Genomic DNA, 22,536 nt, shown 5'->3' with positions numbered 1-22,536 from the left:
GAGAATACAAGAAAAGTAAAGTATCGCGGTGTTTTGCCATGTGATGTCCAATAATGTGTCAGCATTGTGGCAACGTTTTAGCAATATTTTGGCAACATTTGCTGGTTTTCCGCCAATAATTCCCACAGGCTTTTACTGTGCCCAGAGACTGCACCAAACATTAAGGATGTTAAGGACGTAGTTTAAAATAAATGTGTCACGAATTGTTTTGCCATTGACTGTCTTGACACCTTGGTGAAGTTGTGATAACATTTTAGCAATATTTTGGCAACATTTGCTGGCCCCACAAGTCAGTGTACAAGGGACTACATCAAAACGGTGGATGTTCAGCCATACTGGCCTGTCTTGCACTGGGTTAAAATGTCACATGATGTCATATCCTGTCACATGACCAGTGGAATCTATGTGTAAGTGCTCAAAAAAATCTCAAAGTCTTCCAAGTCTCCGCTTTTTTTGCATTATGGTTTAGAAAATGTATGTAATTTGTTTTTCGACATAAAAAAATAAGTTTGTGTTGTTGATGAATAATATCCTTGTCTGTATGTTTTTTGTTTTCTTTTTATAACAAGAGTTGTATGATTTAAGTTAATTTATTTTTATTTAAGTTGTATTTCTAAATATTTGTAATGCTTTTAAGATTATTTAAGTTTGCGTTTTTCCTAAGTTGTTCCTGTTACTTGCAAAGGCACTTCGGGATGCTGGGATGTTTTGAGAAAAAGTTATTTAAAGAAGGATTGTAAAAAATGTTATTAATGCTATTGTTTTCATTAACAGGCTTTTGTTTGATTTTCTTTCTCTGAATGAAGTTTTAGCTTAAATTATTTTTCCAAATAAAGATTATGAACTATCAAAAGTATTTCGTTGTTTTAGTAACTCCACCACACACTTCTGTTTTATATATATTGGGCTTAAAACAGAGCATCTTTACATTCATATTTGAATGCTGACACAATTCTTACAGCATTTTCAGCCTAAAGAAAAGACAAACTTATAAACCACACAAACCACCAAAAACAAACTGCAAAACCTTTAAAGTGTTTTGAGACGCGTCTAAATCGGAGCCTCTTTTCTTGTAAGCCTCTTTTGTGGTTGTTCGCGTTTTCTTTTCTCTGTGCTGGATTTATGACTTCTATGTGTGCTACTCTGTAAGGGTTGGAAATGGTTCTTTAGAAAATGGGGAATAGATTGGGATGCGGGTTCTTTATAGGGATGAGAACGAAGCTAATCATTAACATCTGCTCTGGCCTCTTGGTCACCCCATACTGGGCTATTCATGGCTTTACCCCACATTCTGCCTGCCGCGGGTGCATCGCTCAAGAGAGGGGTCTTTGAGAAACGCCGTCAAATAGCTGCAGGATGTTTACAAGTTTTCCAACCAGACTAGAAGGAGAAATTTAAGGCTTTGGGAAGGGGGGAAAAAACTGAACTAGTTGGCACATTTCCTAACTGGATGAAACTATTTGGCAGGTGTTTTGGCGGGAAAGCCTTTCTTGATTTCAAACACCACGTCACCAAAACTCAACCAAAAACAAACAAAAAAAAAGTTATGTTCTCTTGCACTATTCTAGAGAAAGTTTGTATGAGATTTTTTATCCTAACACTGATGCAGTGAGAACAAAATGTCTTTTGTTGAGCCTTTATGGCTAAACATTAAGCTCGAGGAGAAGTTCAGAGGAGTTCTGGCTGAGGTCTCTTACAACACTCATCAATGGAGCTCTGGGGAACAGGCAGAGTCACACAATGTAGCGACGGACAATAGCCGATACAAAAGGGCACCATTTGGGAGAGGCAGTGTGTGCCTATGAATGGAGGGAAGGGAGGGGGCAAAGAACGACAGATGTTGTCTGTCCTCCTGTGTCAAAGCGTCCTGCAGGCAGAAAACACCAGCTAGACCCCACATGGCCATGAAGGAGAGACACAATGGAGACCCTTCAGCTCACGTCTCTTGGTCTTCTCTGATATTTCGCAATGTAACTTTAAACTACTTAACACAGCGCAATAAAGTACTTCACTTGATTTAGATATTCAGCCTGGGATCAATCAATAAAAGCTTTGTTTTATACTGTTTCTAACACTTTCTTTACGCCAAGAGCAGCCTCACCATTATTACTGCTCATATTTAAAGTTATAGAGTTTTCAAAACCCTTAACACCTAGGAACCTCATAGCAACACCAAGGCAACCACTCAGAACTCTCTAGCAATCTCATAGCAACACCCAGGTAACCACTTAGAACATCTTCATAGCAACAGCCTGGCAACCACTCAGTACACCTTCATATCAAACCCCTGGCAACCACTTAGAACACCCTAGCAACCTCGTGACAACTCCCCAGAAACAGAATTAGAACACCTTATTAACATCATATCAATATCCAGACAACCACTCAGAACACCTTCACAGCAACACCCAGGCAACCACTCAGAACACCCTAGCAACACCATGACAACCACTCAGAACACCTTCACAGCAACACCCTAACAACCACTTAGAACATCTTCATAGCAACACTCTAGCAACCTCATAGCAACACCCTGGCAAGCATCACGGTGGTGTTTCGCATGGACAAACACCACTCACATTCACTTTACAAAGTGTGAAACCAAATGAAACGATTTAATGTTTGGTTCCTAAAGAGTAAATTTGGGTGTGGCGCAATCGTAACATTGCTTTCGTCAGAAGGCCTCTGCCAAGTGCAACCCAAGATCAAGCTGGCCAAGCATTCTGCACTTCAATTAGCACTAGAGCTCGAGCTGCCATCAGTGTGACTTCATGGAAAACAAAGAGGGGAATAAGAGGTTTGCTCTGTGATCCCGTTGCATTTTAATTAGCCGATCATGTAGAGTCCTCAGGGATCAGACAGTAACACTATATTCCGGCACAACACGGATGATAAAATACGAAACAGCAGCGCACTCGAATCGCAAAGTCATCAGTCATGTCCAACTGAGCTGCGAGAGCTCGGCTCACGTCCACCAACGCAGGGTGAAAAACTAACCGGAGAAGAACAAGAGCCAGAGCTGGAAATAACTGAGGAACACAGGACGAGAAGAAGAACATGTGAACTGGGAACAGGAGAACAAGGAAGCAGATTCGGGTGCAACAGGGACAGAGAAGATATGATGAAATAGTCATGAGGAGAGGCAGAGTCGAGCTTGAGTTACACCTGCTGCTCCTAAAGTAATGAAAGAGCCAGAAGAGGAACACCACAGAGATGGGGAGAAGAAGGAGAGATACAAGACGCTGGCAAGGGAATTAGCGAAGCCTCGGGAGCTTTGAGAAGGTTTGTGGAGTGTTTTATTTGTGCACCTCTGCTATTGAAATGATTCTATTCCATCACTGCTGGTTACTTTCGTCTTACGTTAAAAGGTGCATGTCTTGCTCACCTTGCATGTATGTGCTGTAAGCTCATACATGTAGAGATGTTAAACTGATTTGTTGTAAAATGTAACATTGCTTGATTAGTAGGTTGAGCTCTGGCATAAAAACCATCTAACCTTTAAGCCTCGAGGAACTTGTTTAACCCACAAGCTTAAAATATCCTGTTTCTGGTACAGATCCTGCTAAGATTGCACTTATCGCTGTATTTAGGAGTTAAAAGTCTCTACCTTCACCTCAGAGATGTAAATTATTCAACAGCACTCGGATTCCGTCACAATCTGCCAATCAGCGAAATTAAGGTGATGCATCCTGAACAAGCAGCTGCTGTGATGTCAATTTGTCTCTAGACATGACCGTGGGTGTTAATCCAGTGTGTGCATTGAGTTGAAGGGCCGTCAGAGTAACCAGATGATCTACAACAAAATGAAAATAGTATAAAAATGCATTTTATGGTTTACATGCGAGGAAATAATTTAGTTTAGAAACCAGTTCTCACTATTAACTAACTGCTTATCAGCATGCCTATTATTAAAATATTGGCTGTTTATTAGTACTTATATAGCACATATTCTGCATGACCATATTCTACATCCCTAATCCTACCCAATATCTAAATTTAACAACTACCTTACTGACTATTAATAAACAGCAAATTAGGAGTTTATTGAGGCAAAATTTGTAGTTAATGATTTGTTAATAGTGAGAATTGGACCTTAAAATAAAGTGTGACCACATGCGAAATAATAAATGGACAATGTCTCCTGTCTATACAGCAAAATTTTAAAAACATGCGATTTAGATGCGAAGTGGAATCGGACTAATGGGGAAAAATCTGGTAGGGTTTTGCTTAAACCAGAGGTGCACAAACTATTATTATAATGAACTAAACCTAAAAATAAAACCATATATATATATTTTAAATAAAATAAAATAAATAAAAATAAATAAATTATTATAAATAAATCTAAAATTTAAATTTAAATACATTTATTTAAATTTTAATAAACCATAAAAATATAGACTACTAGAAAATAACTAATAAAAATTAAAAACACAACAAAATGACTAAAATGTTAACTAAAATAAAAATAAAAAAACAACAACAACAAACAAACTATAACAGTATTTAATCTTAAAAACAAATCAAATCTTAAAAATCTAATTCATTTATATTTTATACATTATAATTAGAAAATAAAACAAACAATATGTTCAAACAAAACATTTTTTTTTTCCCCCCTTCGCTCTTGTGATATGGCATGGCAGGCCAAATCAAAGGTCATCATTGGCCAACTGGTTTGTGCATCTCTGGTTTAAATGGTTAACGATCACTCCTTGATTAAAGAATACAGTGAGCGCACCATTTACATGACCTTACATTTTAGCACACATCTGTTTCTTAAGATCAGTATCATTCTCCTCAAGCTGCAGGTGGAGTTGAACACTGTTGGAAATACGTCAATGTTTTATTTGACTGTATCTAGTTCAGATAATGGACAAAGATGAAGACTCATTAAAGAGTGTTGTGCCATCTGCTTTAATCTACTACTAATCAACTTTTCTGCAAACCAGGGACAAGCACCAAAGAACGTCAGTTTTAAGTTATTTAATATTATATTATTTTATAGTTATGTTGTATTGAATTCCATGCTGCATAACTCCACAGATAACATAAAAATATAATAATCTGATGGTGTTTTATGTGCAGCACAAGCAACAAAGAGAGTGGACCTGAAGAACTCATCCGCAATATAAAGGAACAACTATTACTAAACTAAGAGACCTAAAGCATGACTCGGCTGGAACCGGCACTTCAGCGCTCAGAAAGTCGCTCTGTGATAGAAATGCAGAGCAGAAGAGGGAGCACCAACACAAGCAGACGAGGAAGCATCAGCATGAGCAGAAGAGGAAGTGTCAGCCAACACACAGGTGAGATTTAACCCTGTAAAGCCTTACATATGAAATGATAATCAGAATAATCTGTGATATTTATATGGCCAAAAAGCAAGAGGAAATTCTGATAGCTTGTAATGTAAATCAATGAGATCTTTATAAACAGTCTACTTGCATAAAACATATTTAAATATCAGTTGTCACTTTATATCTCCAAATATGTCTTAGTAAGATTTAAAAACTCATAATGCTATGCAATACAATGATGATTGAGAGATGAACAAATAAGCGTTCCTCAAAAGCCTGATGGATCATATTTGAAACTCACATTTTAACATGGTTTTTCTTCAAAATTATGTGTGGAAAATCCAGCAAACTAAAGCTGCTTCAGTCCAGTAAGTGTTCATCTTGAAACAATAACAGTATGAATGCAACAATAATTCTTACATTTACTTTTATATTTACAATTGACATAAAAGTCCTTTTATTTGCTAAAAAAGTATAAACTGAACAGAAAGCATGTAGTATATTGTGAACAACAGTTGATAATTAGAAATTTGCATATAAATTATGATGCAGTAGGCTTTACAGGGTAAGACTGCAAAAGTGAGTGTATATTAGTATATTGTATATTAGTATATTAGTCCAGTGTATTCAATAATGAATAAACAATACTTTAAAATTTTGGTCACAATTTATTTTTAAGGTCCAATTCTTGCTATTAACATACCATTAACTACGACTTTTGCCTCAATACACTGCTAATTTCCTGCTTATTAATAGTTAGTAAGGTATTTGTTATATTTAGGTATTGTAGGGCCCTATGAAATCCGTTTGATTTTTTTCCCCAAATTTGCGCTTCAGTATGTGTGCAGTAAACGAAACCGTGCATCTGCGCCATTCATTCACACAGAGACACGCAGAACATGCAGGATTCATATTTATATAGTATTTTCGCGGCTTAATATTCACAGACACTAGTCCATATCGCGTTTTGATATAAGTGTACTGACCTACTTTTAATTTATTCATCCCAAATTGCAAATTCGATGATATTCCGTGTTATACAGTAAATTCTATTTTTAAAACTGGATACCGCGATTCCGTCCGTGTTTTCCACATAATAGAAAACATAGGACCCGGGGTAGGATTAGGGATGTAGAATATGGTCATGCAGAATATGTGCTAGATAAGTACTAATAAACAGCCAATATGTTAATAATAGGCATGCTAATAAGCAATTAGTTAATACTGTGAATTGGTCCCTATACTTAAAGGTGCTGTATGTAGCATTTTGACTCTACTAAAGCATAAAAATACCATAATATGTTTGCATATATTTAAGAAACATGCTAAGTTAACATACTTGTTTATCTGAAAAACAACGCTACAGTCAGTTATTCTCCTTTGAAAATGTGCATTCCAGGCCGGAATGTCAGTCTGTGTTTTGGTTTGTGAAACCCGCCCACTGCCAGTTTACCCAATTGTATTTTGGCACGCCGGGTTGCCAGTTGGCGGAAAACACAGCGTATTAATTTCATTCATCGTCATGTGTGCTCGTTCCTGTTGGTGTCATTAATCTGGCAACCTGCCTGTACATCAATTCTGAGGAGGAGGGGGTGGTGAAAAAAACCCTCTCCAAAATTTTGAATTTGGACTGCAATACCTAGATCAACCGCTAGGTGTCAATCCTACATACAACACCTTTAAGTGTTACCAAAATTGTATTTATTTAATCAGTTAATTATTCATGTATTTCAATCATTTGTATGCATTAGCACAATATCAATGCCATGTCTTCCTCAAACAGAGCCTAGAAGAGAAACAGAACAAAGCAGCAGCCGCGCCATTTTTAAAAGAGCCAATCGCTTCCTCTCACGGGACAGGGAACAGGAAGATGGCAGTCCTCCCGCTCCCATGCGCTACTTCGAGAGGGGCCACCCTCTTCCAGCCAATCGCAGTCCTGAGCGCAAAGCCACAATCCCCTTCCGAAACCCCGACCTGGGTCTCCCGTCCTATAGGAGGCGCTCCAACAATCTCAGCAACGAGGCAATGGGTGGCCTCTCCCCCCAGCGACACATGTCCTATTCAAATTTCAGACGCGGGGACAGCCAATCCCGTGCAAGCCCTCGTTCCGGCAGCCCGAGATCTACAAACGTCTCACCGCAGAGGCGAGGGGAATCGCGCAGTTCGTCCCATCACCAAGGTTCCACCGCGCACGGTCACCGGACGTCCCACACGTCCTCTCGACAGGCTTCTGGGAAATGCACTCCATCACGAAGAAGAGATTCGGTGGTCACACGCACAACATCTCCCTCGCGAAGCTCAGGTACGAATAAATATGGGGAGTCATTTAGCACCGCCCACAAAAGAGGCCCCTCCCAGAGCTCCTACGGACACAGCTTGGATTCTGAAAAGCTGTATAAGAATCTCAAATCAATTGTGAGTTCGGCAGAGTCAGACGTCTCCGAGGAAAGGAACGGCTGGTCGAAAAGACATTGTGATGTGGAAATCGATGGCGATTATAATGAACGCAAACATAGCGGTCGCAGCAGTCGAAAGAGTGGAGGCCGCAATACTGGATACAACAGCCGGGATTTTTCTCCAAAAGGAGGCTATTGTGATGACAAAACAAGCTGCAGTAGTCGAAATAGTGGTTACAACAGTGGATCCAATAGCCCTGGTGTCTCAACACCTTATCAAGACTACGATGAACGTCGTATACTAAAAAACGGTACTTCGAAAAACAAAAGCCGCAGGAATGGCGGATACTCAGACAACTCGGACAAACAATCCAGATCTGATTCCCGCCATTCGCTAAGCCCCACCCACTCCCCTCTAAGCCCCGCCTCACCTGCATCAATACCAAACATCTCCCAATCAAGGCAGAGCCGGAATCAGGTTCCATCCCCTGATTTGCCCAAATCCCAAGCCTTAATTGCAGAGACGGACAAGCCGGTCAATGATCGGAGCAGAAGCAACATCAGGCGGGGCTTGGAGGCGCTAATTCTTTCAGAGAACACCAGGTCTTCCAGCCAACCAGCAGTGCCAGAGATGACCATTGAGGACTATGTGATCATCGCAGATATTCCCCGATCGAAGCTGTACCCTGAGGAAGAGGAAGCAATAGTAGTGAGAAGGAGACCGCAGAGCCGGAGCCCACGCAGAGACAATCAGCACAGGTCAGGGAATTAAAGAGAGATGGAGAGTGGTACCACTTTTCCACTAACATGGTGCTGGTGCTAATGAAAAAGCAGATGCCTAATCTGAACATTTCCACTGGAAACAAAGTGATGGACATCCAATTACAAGTTACTCCAAACACGTTATTTACAGCTTCCATCTGAATTATAATTAAATAACTTGTGACCATTACATAAGTTTTGGTTGAAGTTTGGCAAACCAAATTACTGGATGTTAAAATAAGGTCTTAAAACTAAGATGAAAACATAAATAAACAAGTAAAGCAGTACATTATAACAGGTTTTCAAATTTCTTGATGGATCACCAGATATGATGATTCCCCGAGGATTGACTATTTTCCAAAAAACTGTGAAAAAAATGTTTTTTTTTAATGCTATTAAAAAGTTAATTTATTTTTATTAAAGTTTTTATTTATTTTATTATTACTACCTGTTAAAAACTAGAGCTGTCAATGACAAACTAATATTTTGACTAATTTCATGATTTAAATTCCGTGAATTAAACATATTTAATTAAATAAAAAATAATAATAATAATTTTGGCATCCCTAAAAATACATTTAGTGCAATCAAAAAATAGTTTTTGCCCCAGTAGCATCCACTTCATCCACAAACCCCTTCATTACATCATCTTTTAGCTCTTAAGTCAAATTATGGACTGCTTCTTCTTAGAGAGGTCCACAGATCAGCACCGGCATCATTTCAGTGGCAAAGTGAGTGTGAGAGAGAGGAAACCCAGTCAGTAAATTCTGCTTCTCCTTTCTGTGGTTAAAGCTATGGGGATGGGAGATACGACAATGAGTGTGAGGTTTCAGAAGAGCGAGGCAGAGGACGAGAGAGAGAGAGAGGAAGAGACCGCAGAGAGAAAGAGCGGAGACGTCTAGACAAAGAGATGGGAGGGTTGTCAAGAACCAACAGCACTGCATCAGGCCATTCACAGGTGCCTGAGATCACAGTTTCACACACTACTTACCTTTCTCACTCATGTCATCTATTCTGCTGACGGCAAAAAAATAAATAAAAATGCCACATATTCGGGCAGATGATAGAACAGGCAAAATGAAAATCACTGAAAGAAGCATCTTAGACAAATTTGGAGACTATTATTATTTTGATGTTTTGATCTGTATGTAACCACCTAGCAACCACAACCCAGCTGCATAGTAACCCACTAAAACACCCAGAACACCTTAAGAACCTCATGGCTAGCAGTGTTGGGAAATGTAATAGGTTAAAGATGACAAGTTACCCTATTTAAAACGTAATAAGTAGCTAATTAAAGTAATGTAACGGATTACATTTGATTATCTAATGTGAATGTGTTCTCAGAAGTCCAGCAAACATGGAGAAAGCATTAGGACGGTAAACAGAAAACACGGAGGTACAGGAGAGCCCCCTCAGATGCAGGTAAAGTCACACTCAGGTGTTGTTTCTGGAGGCAGCTGTCTGTGTAACGCAGAACAGACGAGAACGCACTTCTGAGCGCCTAGACAGCAAGTGCATTATATTTAGCGCTAGATATTGAGGTTTTAGTTAAGCTATGAGAGGATTTGAAGCTTAAATTATGCTGAGAGAAGCTGAAGTTCAGTTTGTTGATGTGTCAAACCGCGAGCTGCCTGCTTCGCGGAAGCTTCTGGTCACATGACCAACTGTTAGAGATGCTCGCCTAGTCACGCAGGGATAATTTAACGTTTTTGCACAAATTGTATTTATTTTAAAGCAACATTTAAGCCTGGGAACTGCTTAATTTTGTATTTATTTAATGCATGATTATTATCGTCGTGCGAATACGCATTTCTGTGACACTACGTACTAGCTAGAATTGAGCAACTAAAGCAGTTTCTTTTCTCTTTCATGCCTACAACCGGATACCCATGTCGGTAAGTCGTTCAAATGTGTGTGTTTGTTGAAACACTTGAGTAAATGGTGTGTGTGTGAGTGTCCCGTGCTCTGGATTACTGAGCTCTGGAATGTCTGGGAAGATTTTCACTGTAGATGTTGAGTTGACTGTGTATAGTGAATTCCTTATACATGCACAACTGATTCTGTTTCCTAAAAGCTTGATCTTCCGCACTGTAAAAAGGGATGGATGTATATGCTGGATGATGAAGATGAAGAGGTACAGGTCTGCTTCTGTTGAACTAGATCTCTATTGCATGGCTAGTGACTGTCAATGGCTGTTATAAGGAAGTTGGCATAACATATTTCCCCCTATTTTTTAATTTATTTATATATAATTAAAAAGCACACGTGGAAATTGTGACCGCTTACAGGATTTAAGATATGCTTCTTTTGATTTTGCCTAAAATCTTGTTTAAAGGTTTTGATTATTGTGCAATATTAATCTATTGCTTTGTGAAAATGCACAGACAACTGTGAGTTACTTGTTTTTATTTGTAGTGGAGGAAGCACTGGTTTGTGATCTCTGATTCAGGACTGAGATACTATAGAGACTCTGGGGCTGAAGAGGTGAGAGCGGTAATAACTGAAATTGCCATGCAAATAAATGATTATCTAAGAACTGTACAGATGTGACATGGAATAAATTTAAACATGGTAGAGCTGAAAGCACCATAGTTGTAATAGTATCTGAAAGCATGATCTGATTTAAAGACACTATCTTGAATTCTGTGTTTTTCGCCTTGATAGAGAGATGAGGCAGATGGTGAGATTTATTTACGTCACTGTCTGCGAGTGGAGGAATTTGACGCCGATAAAAACTACGGACTTCAACTGCATGTAAGAACTTGTCACAAAAGTTAAGAGGACCACTTATCAAGAAGAATATTCCTATGTCTCAAACCTCTGTGATTGATCGGCAGATGCGTGATGGACTGGTGAGCCTGTCAGCGATGACCTCCAGAATCAGGAGGAACTGGATCGACACACTGAGGAGGAGAATCTCTTTCAATGATTCGGCTGAAAGCATTCGGTATGACAGAACTGAAGAAATAAACACAGAGAATCAGTCACGGGCGAATTTCATGAAAACTGTCAAGAACATGTCTGAAAAGAGAGAACAAAAAAAATTACATTTTGATATATGACAATGAAACATGTTTATGGACCATCCATGTTTTATTTTCATGACAATTAAGCATATTTTATAATACTTGGTGGTAGTATTTGCTATAATGCCTTTATGCATGTTTAACAGCTATTTGACATCCATACTGTATAGAATTACAATAATGTGCATATAATGAAAATTTACATAAACATTTGAACGAAAAATAGCTGGATTGCAATGATGATAATTTGATCATTTAATTGTCATTAAAGTAATGCAAAAATATCTTAATGTTTATAAAATTATGTTCATAAATCTTTCTAAATAATATAACAAAGCTTAATATTTTATGCTAAATACAATTTTTAAATGTTAAATATTTTTAATTAAATTTTATGTTTTCATGGTATTATTCACCCATAGAGAATTTATATGGATATTCAAAAAAATATTAAATATCCACAATAAAATCTTGCTGTATTGATTATGGTTATCTGAAAGATTTCAGAAAACTGTCAAAAACATGTCTAAAAGAGAAAAAAAGATGACATGAAATTGAAGTTAAAGTGTTTTTAATGATTATTAAGCATATTTTATAACATGCAATAGTAGTATTTACTATATTGCAACTATATAGCATTACAATAATGAGCATCTAATGAGAATCATCGTTGATAATAATAATGAGAATTATGAACAAACTTAAAAAACAAAAATGAAAATAAAATAGCTGGATTACAGTGAAATTGTCGTGAAAAAAAAGTCACATTGCAAAAAAAGCATGTTTTCATATATTCACCCATCGATCATTTATATTAAAATATATCAAATATTCACGAATCATTCCTACATTGATTATGGTCATCTGAAAGATTTAGCTTTGGGCTTTTAAACGTAAATAACGTTACTGATGTTTCACTGGAGCAGGCTTGAGCTTTGACTTAGGTTCCTGTTTTCAAATAAGTAGGAAGTTGATATCTCTGCCTGTTCTCAGACACCCAGACAGCAGTGACATCAGCGACAGAGAGAACTCCAATTCCCAGAATGCACCGTCCCGAACCTCTCCCGCACCCCATGACCTGGGGTCAGATGAACCCCACATGAAGTCCTCACCGTTAACCAACCAGCGAGAGGCTGGCGAGGGCCGTGACAGAGAGCTTGAGAGACGTCTGGAGGGCCGAACCAAGTGGTTCAAGGAGGGAATTTCCGACAGGGAGGGTGAAGACCCCTGGGATAAGGTGGAGTTGAAGAAGGGTGTCTTGACTCCAGTGATTTTGACCCGGCCACAGGTTCCTGATGCTCAGCCCGGGCCAGACATCGAGATGAAGTGGGCCGACTTTGAGCAGCTTCCGATCGAAGAGAAAAAGTCACCAGTTGGTATCCAGAATCCCCAAATAACAAATGAGGTGCTTTAGCGAGAGGTTTGCTTTTAGATTTATACATCCTTTTGGTCTAGGACCATTTAATCTGCATCGTCTGTGTGTGTGTGTGTGTGTGTGTGTGTGGTCTGGATGCATTGCGTTGGTCAGGTGGTGTCTCTGAGGCAGCAGATCGAGGCTCTTCGTCAGGTCCGTGTGGCGGCCGGTGTTTGCGGTCCTGATGCGCCCTGCGCTCTGAAACTGGAGAAGATGGAGAAAGAGCACCGAGAGAGACTGCAGAAGATACACGACGAGCACGAGAGAGAGCGCAGAGAGATGGAGAGAGACAAACAGAGACTGCTGCAGGAGGAGGCCAAAAACACAGTCCAAGGTCAGTGTGGGTCAGAGATCTATACTTCTGTTTCAAATAAATGCTGTTCTAATGAATGTTCTATTTATCTAAGAATATTGAAAAAAAAGGTACCATGGTTTCCACAAAAATAATAAAGCTGTTTTCAACATTGATAATGTTCAGAAATGTTTCTTGAGCAGCAAATCAGCATATTAGAGTGATTTCTGAAGGATCATGTGTAAGTGTAACAATGCTGAAAATTCAGCTTTGCATCACATGAATAAATTACATTTTAAAATAGAAAAAGTTCTAAATTGCATATAATAAATAGAAAAGGTTATTTTAAATTTGACTATTTTTACTGCATTTTTGATCAAATAAATGCAGCCTGGATGAACATAAGAGACGTCTTTCGAAAAATAATAAAAAAATTGTAAAGACTCCAAATTTGTGAACAGTATATATAACTGTAAATATACTGATTAAATTGAGCTTCTGACTTTGAAAAGTTATTTTTAACTAAAACTAAAATAAAAAAAAAATAAAAATGCATTACTTGAAATAAATTAAATGTTAACTGACATAAAATAAAATATAAAAAAACATGTTGTTGCCAATGCAACATTTCTCATTTTTCATTTTCTTTAACTTGGAAGTATATCAGTATAAGCTAGAACGAATAAATAAAAATTTATATGAACGATATAAACTCATTTAACAAAAATAATACTAATGATAAAAACACAAAAACAAAATGACTAAATCTTTAACTAAAATCTAAGTGAAAGCAAAAAAAAAATTAGAAATATTAAGACAAACCTTAGTAGTATATCAATGATACTAAAGTAACACTGATTTTAATGATTAGGTGAGAATGTAGTGATTTTATGCATCATTTGAAGTACTAAGGTTCTTCATACATCTCGTCTTCAATCCTGCAGCGATGGAGGCTCTTAGGGAAGCTCATCAGGAGGAGATTGAGAAGCTGAAGGCTCATGGAGGAGGAGAGACGGCAGACCCCTCCCTCAGACAACAGCTGTACGTCCACATTTATACAATGCATACAAAATACATTTAGCAAGAAAAAATACACGCAAACCATGACTTGAGGATGTTTGTTTAATTATACTAAAAGGTCTTTTACTTACTAAAATGTATAAACTATCAAGCAAATGACAAAAGGCATGTAGTAGATTGTGGGTTTTTCAGCTAAATTTTGATCATGCTGATAAATTAGATGCCTTTATGTATCGAAAATGATAGAGTAGGCATTATAGGGTTAATAGAAACACTTTTTAGTTTTCTAAATATCTGAGAATATATTGCATGCCAGAAAACGCCAACATCTTGTTCATACTCTCATGGGAATCCATTGATAATAATCAGTACTGTACATAAGCTCTCATCCGTCCCGCTCAGCTGTGCTCACGGCTCAGAGAATCAGAACACAAGAGCGTCATTTACTCTGAGAAGTGGCAGGTGTTTGACTGACAGTTTGTAATTGACAAGAATCCCACCGAGAGAATCAACTGATCACTCATCAGTCAGTGATTGAGTTAATCAATGCATGGCTTTGTGTGTCTATCAGGCACGAGTCGCTCTCCCTGCGGCAGGAGTTGGGCGGTCTGTCGAAGCGCTATTCCCAGCAGTGCGTGGAGCTCATCCGCATCCAGAACAGCACCGAAGAGCGAAACGGACAGATCCGACAGAAGGAGAGAGAGATGGAGCAGCTCCGGCAAGAGAACCAGGTAGACAAGAAGTGGGATGAGAGGACTGGATGACACACAGTCACCATCTGACGCTCAGTTTTCAACTTCTAGAGTACAAAAATTACAGATTTGCCAATGAAATAATGTATGATACACACTTTGTGTGGATCCACCCTGGCTCTGAGACTAACTGGAACAAAAAACATTGAAGTCCTGCTGGGATGATTTTTTTTTTTTTTGACAAAGACAGGAAGCTTCTAGTCTTTAGTATTACTTCTAGTATGACATAAAGCATTAGATGTGAAACTGATGTTTTATTAGTCGCATCCTGCCACAAAGAATTATGGGAAATGTATTTTTCAAAAGTTTGGGGCCTGTAAGATTTTTAATATATTTGAAAATGATTTATTCCTGTGTTGCAAAGCTGAATTTTTCAGCATCATTACTTCAGTCTTGAGTGTCACATGATTCTTCAGAAATCCCTCTAAAATGCTGATTTGATGTTTGATTTGATATATATATATATAGATATAGATATATTCTTTTTTCTTCAGAATTCTTTAATTAATGAAAGTTCAAAAGAACAGCATTTATTTGAAATAGAAATCTTTTGTAACATTATAAAAGTCTTTACTGTATCTTTTGATCAATTCAGTGCATCCTTGCTAGTTCCTAACATGAAAAGAAGCTTACAGAAAATTTCCCACTAGTAATTATGGTGCGCTAATTTGATAAATGCGATTATTCAGACACCACATTTCATCCTTATGTCAGGTATTGAAATCTAACTCACAGCAGCTTTAAAATGACAACACATATCAATTAGTCAGAGGGGAAACAGATAGAGATTTCAGTGTCTGTACTATGATGTCTCAACAGACGGCATCCTGTTTCATTGTTCTCAGAAGAGTGACTGTCTGGGTTTTGTTTACTCATCTAGGACTGGATTACTAATACTAATCAGGGTTATTGCCATCATACAAATGCTACAAAACGGGTTTCAGATCAGGATGAAACACAAAGGATTTTTTTGTTGTCAATATGTGAATGAGCATGTCTTCATGTGTGGTTTTTAGTTTGGTTGTGTCAAAATCACATTTCCTCTTCCTGTTCTCACAGGAACTTCAGACGCATCTGACGGAGGAGATAAGTCTCATGCGATCCTTCCTCACAGGTCAGAGGTCAGGAGTTGTTCCCCTTGGCAGCTACGAAAGGAGCACCTCCGAACTAGAGGTAAGACTCTGACCTTTGATCTATATATGACATAAAAATACCTGCCATTAGCTTTTTTAAAAAATGAATGGTTCAGAGAGACGTATATGGATAGACAAGATGCATCTCAGAAGCATGTTAGAATATTAAAATCAATGTAAATTTAATCTTTTAATTTAAGGGAATCAATAAACATAAGAAATTCAGCCCAACTTTAAAACACGGTTTAGAATTACGCCTATTACTTTTATGTATATGAAAATTACCATATAAGATTCACCTTAAGGTTAACAGAAATAAGTTTCGATTCATAATATATGAAGACATCTTTACATGTTGTTTCTAAATTGTATCCAGATTTCTGTTGAAAGTACCTAAGATAGGTCTTTTTGTCAAATTTTGCAAGAAATTGCAATAGATTAATAATAAATTTGCAGTGAGAGGGGTCTAAATTCAAAGAGTAACCAAAAAACACAATTTTCAGGGTTATACAGAAGTTTGGATGTAAATGGTTTTTAACTAAATTGGAAAAGTCAGAAAACTTTACAATAAGCACAGTCCCAAAACAAATGATTGATTGTTTCTTCAGACTGAAGGCGAAAGGAACAATTAGGGGAAATCCTGTTGTTAAATTAGGCAAGTTTGTATTTTACCGGATAGCAATTATGGATAATTTTGATAGAAACATGTGTTGGAGTTTAGTGAGGCGGGAGGTCGCTGTGTGATCTGTGTTTCTGTAGACAAACACTGCCATCTACTGATCTGATCACCAGTGTGAACGCACTGCAAACCCTCTCCAGCAAATATCAGTCAATATGCAGTGTTGGGGGAAACGCATTACAAGTAATAATATTACTTTTCTCAAGTAACTAGTAAAGTAACGCATTACTTTTTCAACGCCAGTTACTTTTTTGTCCATGTATTGACTGACAGTGCGCTGCGTGAACATGTTACTGTAGTTCTAGACTAAATGTGAATGTGTATTAATTCATCCCCCTCTCAAAAAACAGATTTAGTATTCATCAAAATGAATTAAAACAGTGAAATGCAAACTCAGAATATGACTCAAACCTGCAATAATTAAATATGTTAAACAACACAAATGTATCTAATCCCATTTTATTAACCAAAGTCTTTGCTGCTGACCTTTGATGATCCAGTTCAACCATACTAATAAGAAGAAATTACTTTAGATAAACTAGCAATTGTGCTTCATTGTTTTTTTATTGCTGATGAGTGTTGAACCTTCTTCTCCTGCGTTCTTCTGTACAGACGGGAATTTACTTTTCCTTCAGCCTGAGGTTTATTCATGACACGTTTTGGTGTGAAAGGGCTTTTATATTTGCTATAAATAGAACTTCTTGTATTAAACACAAACAATCAAGCCCTGCTCATATTTAAAAAGTAACGCATTACTTTCCATAAAAGTAGCGTAACGTAATTAGTTACTTTTTTAGGGAGTAACGCAATATTGTAATGCATTACTTTTAAAAGTAACTTTCCCCAACACTGTCAATTTGTGATGTATTTTACAGTAATACATTCTTATAGAGAATATTTTTCTCCTTTGTCCTGCTAAATGAACTGTAATTTGTCTTTGTCTATTTGTGTGGGTGGTTTATACATTATTCATGATGACACTAGTGTGGGTGTTAACAATAATATCGTTTTTTTGTCCTCCATTCATGAGGGAAAGAGTATATTTTAGGTGCTGTGACTGGGCACTGTTTCATTTACACCAATTTGAATAATCCTTCAGCTTTTTTGCACATCATTTAAATAGCCCATGGTATGACAAATGAAGTTTTGCAAGAACAAATTGTATGTAGTTTGTTCATTAAAATGTGGTCAAAAATGAATGAATAATTGTATTAGAATTGAATCAAAATGTTATTTACAGTAGTTTTAAGTGGAGTGTTGTTATGTCCATGTCCATAGATGTTACTGAAGGTGAAGGAGAGCGAGGTGGAGTTTCTACACAAGGAGATCAGCTGTCTCAGGAGAGAGGTCCAAACTCTTACTAAGGTACAAAGTTTGTGTGTGAAACCCAGCATGAAATCCAAATGAATACTATTCACTTTCTTCATACAGTGGTGTGAAAAAGTCTTGGCCCCCTTCCTGATTTTTTTTTTTTTTTTTGCGTGTTTGTCACACTTTAATGTTTCAGATCATCAAACAAATTTAAATATTAATCAAAGATAACACAAGTAAACACAAGTGCTTTCCCCCTAAACCTAATAACTGTTTGGCCACCCTTAGCAGCAACAACTGCAATCAAGCGTTTGCGATAACTTGCAATGAGTCTGTTACAGCACTGTGGAGGAATTTCGGCCCACTCATCTTGGCAGAATTGTTGTAATTCAGCCACATTGGAGGGTTTTCGAGCATGAACCGCCTTTTTAAGGTCATGCCACTGCATATCAATAGGATTCAGGTCAGGACTTTGACTAGGCCACTCCAAAGTCTTCATTTTGTTTTTCTTCAGCCATTCAGAGGTGGATTTGCTGGTGTGTTTTGGATCATTGTCCTGCTGCAGAACCCAAGTTCGCTTCTGCTTGAGGTCACAGATGGCCGGACATTGTCCTTCAGGATTTTTTGGTAGACAGCTGAATTCATGGTTCCTTTTAACACAGCAAGTCTTCCAGGTCCTGAAGCAGCAAAACAGCCCCAGACCATCACACTACCACCACCATATTTTACTGTTGGTATGATGTTCTTTTTCTGAAATGCTGTGCTACTTTTACGCCAGACGTAATGAGACACACACCTTCCAAAAAGTTCAACTTCATAATAAAGTTTTCACTTTTTCACACCACTGTACATGTTCCTATGTGTATTGCAGTGACAGAAAGCATATGTAATAAATCTAACTTCAGATGTTTGGGGTCAGTAAGATTTTTTTTTAAAAGAAATTAATACTTTTATTCAGCAAGGATACATTAAATTGATCAAAAGTGACAGTAAAGACATTTATAATGTTACAAAATTTTTCCATTTCAAATAAATGCTGTTCTTTTGAATGTTGCATTCATCAGTATCAAGAAAAAAAGAATCACAAAGTTGTTGAGTGGCTCAACTGTTTTCAGCATTAAATCAGCATACTTTCATGATTTTTGAAGGATCATGTGACACTGAAGACTGGAGTAATGATGCTGAAAATTCAGCTTTAATCAATATATTCACATAGAAAAAAGTTACTTTAAATTGTAATAATATTTCACAATTTTACTGCTTTTTTTTTTTTTCAATTTTGATCAAATGTATGCGGTCTTAATGAGCAGAAGTGACTTCTTTCAAAAAAAAATCTTTAAATAAAAAAACCCCCAAATTAAATAAACCAAACTGTTTACCACTTCAGTATTAATATATATGAAAAGCGATGCTTAGCCATGACAAATCACTGTATTGCTTGTTTATAATATGTGTAGTAACCGGTGTTCTCTGCCTGTAGGAGAATGAAGTGTTGAGCGAGCGCTATAAGCAGGTGTATGTGGAGCTGACTGAATTACGGGGCCGCAGTGAGAGAGACATCAATGCACTTAAAGAACACCTCAAACTCACTAATGCTGCACTGGAGGAGGGATGTCTCCTAGGCAACAGCACCAACCAATGAGAGCACAGCAAGAGGTCAAATGAGATGGATGCGATGCACTGATTTCTCCATCTCCCTTTGGTTATGTGCATTCAGGATATTGTGTTACGTGAAGCTCTTTTTTAATCTTGTTGGTTAGAAACTACAAATGAATAAGCATTCCAGGCTCTTAAACCAAGATATATTTTAAGTTAAACACAATAAATAAAAACCTTACATCTGTTGGACGTGTGTGAAAGTGTATGCATTTCAATGCAATATAATAGCAAAATAAACCATGTACTATAAATTAAACATGTTAGATATATGCCAAAAACACAAGCAGCAACTAACATTCAAGCAATTTATTAAATAGAAGAGAGGCGGCTGATGAGGGCAGCCTCAAGTCATATCGTCTTTGACAATATTCAAAAACATAAAAACAGCATTAAACTTTGGCTTATGGACATGGTTAGTGTAATTCAGGAATGCAAACACAAAAATGTGTTGGCAATCTTAATTATTGCATAAATATATCCTGTTCATCAGCATCTGGAACCGCTCCGAGGATCTTCAGACTGCTGGAGTGAAACATGCTCTGAAAACACAAGAACATGAATATCTGAAAACTACATACACACAGTTTAATACACGATATATATGGTTATTAAATTGATATACTACTTGTACCTGAACTCAGTCATCATCATCATCATCATCTGGGACGAAGATCTCATGTTCCTCCAGAAGAGCAGCGAAATGTTTACTGATCAGGTTACCGACATAAAGGAATGGAACCACCACTATAACCATGCGGGTCAGACCGAACGGGACCTGCAGAAACATGATCAAATTAAATAATTATTATTAACTAATAATAATATCTGTGTGCTGATCTAAAACTGTACAATTGGCGTTTTCAAAAATATATCCTCCTTTTGTTCTGTCCTCTGTAGAGGACATTGTTTTAGCGCTTTCTCTGAGACGTTACATGTCACAGTTTTAAGTCTGGACGTCCTGTTCAGAGCACATTCAGGGCTGTTCAGAGATAGCAATTGTTTGGATGTTTCACCATGCCTCTCCTTGGTCGTCAAAAATGACATTAATTTAGTGATCAAGTGTAACACCCTAATGGAAATATGATCATTTAAATCTGACTCATTTTAAAATTGTTTGTCATAAATCAACATCTCAGGAAAATGCTATGGGGTTTCAAATCAAAATATGACCTTCTGTTACGAAACAGGATATCTACTTCATACATGTCCACTGTAGCGGACCCCAGGACTAAAAGCATGTTTATTACGCATTTTGGGAGACACAACAAATGAATAGAGAAAATAATTACATATCAATAATATTGGATATTATTATGAAAATATGGCTAATTATTACTCCCATTATTGAACTTATTTGTCCATTCTATGTTGCCCCAAAAACACATTAACATTCAAATAGCATACAGTTTATAGATACACTGTATATAATGGGAAAAACTCGTTTATGGCCATTTTACACACATTATACATAAAGAAAAATGTTTAAAAAATAAATCATAGCATAGTTGAGAATCATCTTTATATAAAGTTTGGTATTAAAAATTAAAATTGATTTGTGATCAAAACAAAAATCCTATTGTTTTTGCCTATTCATGTCTTTTTTATTTAAAAAACAACCAAACAGGATTTCTACAGAGGACATGGCATAACATGAATAAAATGTCATTTTTCATTTTTTTTCTTATTCTCTAAACAATGTAATGACATGACAAAATAATAAATTCACAAAACTGTTTTTTTTTCTCTCTCCTGGTAGTCAGGAAGATAAGGAAAAAAATGTTGTATGAACAGCACGCAAAAAACACAGTCGATAACATATCTTTAAATAATTGATTTTTAAAAACAACCGTAGACGAAGTACTTCCTTATTTTAACAAATATATGCCGCTCCAACCATTTCATTGGTTATTGGTCATGTCAGTCAAGCCATTCGGCGTTTTGATTGGCTAAGACGAAACCCAGCCCTGGTTACTGCATCACTTCGGGAGTCTCCAGCAGCAATGTTTAGACACGTATAAACGCACCTTAACTGGTTTAGGAGGGACAGCCCCCGATGTGGTTGACACGGCGGTTCGACTGAAAGTCGGTCCTGTCGCGTTTACTGATTTGGGGCCAGTGTTGCGGCTCAGTTTTGCTGTATTTCTAATGAAAAAAGCCCGAAAGAGACGACCTGCCAACGACGCCATGTTTCCTGCTTGTGCGTTTTAGAGACACGCCCAGTAGACACGCCTCTTTTGGGTTCGTAATTAGGGGGCGGAGTTAATCCCGCGCGGTTACTGAACTCAGCAAAAATTATATATACTTCTGTACAGAAATTTTTTATTAAATAGATGTATTTAATTATTATTACATAATTTTAATTAATCATTGGTACTGTATATGTTGCATCAGGAATGTCAATAAAACTTAATAATGGCTTGGGACACTCCATATAATAGAAAGGGAGGGATTTCACAACTATTTCAACAGAGACACACCTTCAGATCATAGGTCCTCCACCCCATGTATGATAAGTCTCGACAATAACAATATGACAGTATGTAGCATGTAGAATGGCAACTTTAAAAAAAAACATTAATTTAAATTTAATTATTTAAAAAAACGCTTCATTGCCGAAGCGTACCTGAAAGTGATAATGTAATAAAATATACATTATACATTACAAATACATTATAATGCAATTTACTGCAGTGGGTAGATTGAGATGACGTTGACATTATTAGCAGACTAATCAGAAACCTGATAGAACTGAATTACTTTTAAACACTTAATATGCATTATCGTAACCA

General features: G+C 37.2%; 2 protein-coding genes across 2 annotated transcripts; one reads left to right on the top strand and one right to left on the bottom strand.

The window, feature by feature from the left end:
• Window positions 1–5,170: 5,170 nt before the first annotated feature.
• On the top strand, window positions 5,171–19,933 carry LOC306872296 (uncharacterized protein; the record flags this gene model as incomplete). The annotated part of the gene is made up of 15 exons (XM_079420803.1): window positions 5,171–5,309; window positions 7,084–8,455; window positions 9,251–9,416; window positions 9,806–9,883; window positions 10,560–10,595; window positions 10,877–10,945; window positions 11,126–11,215; window positions 11,299–11,408; window positions 12,481–12,892; window positions 13,016–13,235; window positions 14,138–14,234; window positions 14,785–14,944; window positions 16,025–16,138; window positions 18,056–18,142; window positions 19,569–19,933. The coding sequence occupies 15 exons, from the start codon at window positions 5,171–5,173 to the stop codon at window positions 19,728–19,730; spliced, it is 3,312 nt and encodes a 1,103-aa protein (XP_079276929.1). The 3' UTR covers window positions 19,731–19,933.
• LOC306872323 (essential MCU regulator, mitochondrial-like) lies at window positions 19,000–21,961 on the bottom strand. Its single transcript, XM_079420825.1, has 3 exons — window positions 21,772–21,961; window positions 20,379–20,522; window positions 19,000–20,286 (listed from the first exon to the last, which is right to left on the bottom strand). The coding sequence occupies exons 1-2, from the start codon at window positions 21,931–21,933 to the stop codon at window positions 20,385–20,387; spliced, it is 300 nt and encodes a 99-aa protein (XP_079276951.1). The 5' UTR covers window positions 21,934–21,961; the 3' UTR covers window positions 19,000–20,286; window positions 20,379–20,384.
• Window positions 21,962–22,536: the final 575 nt, after the last annotated feature.

This window comes from Barbus barbus (assembly GCF_936440315.1).
Source record: "Barbus barbus genome assembly, chromosome: 7".
NCBI lineage: Eukaryota > Metazoa > Chordata > Actinopteri > Cypriniformes > Cyprinidae > Barbus > Barbus barbus.
Note: the sequence above shows the minus strand (reverse complement) of the source record. Positions and strands in the feature narration are given on the sequence as shown.

Bases quoted from the DNA above. Each gene is read 5' to 3' on its own strand.
- LOC306872323 (XM_079420825.1), bottom strand. From the start codon at position 21,933: ATGGCGTCGTTGGCAGGTCGTCTCTTTCGGGCTTTTTTCATTAGAAAT. The intron at 20,523-21,771 runs GTGCGTTTATAC...ATGTTTCTGCAG, and splicing joins TCCCTCCTAAACCAGTTAAG to GTCCCGTTCGGTCTGACCCG.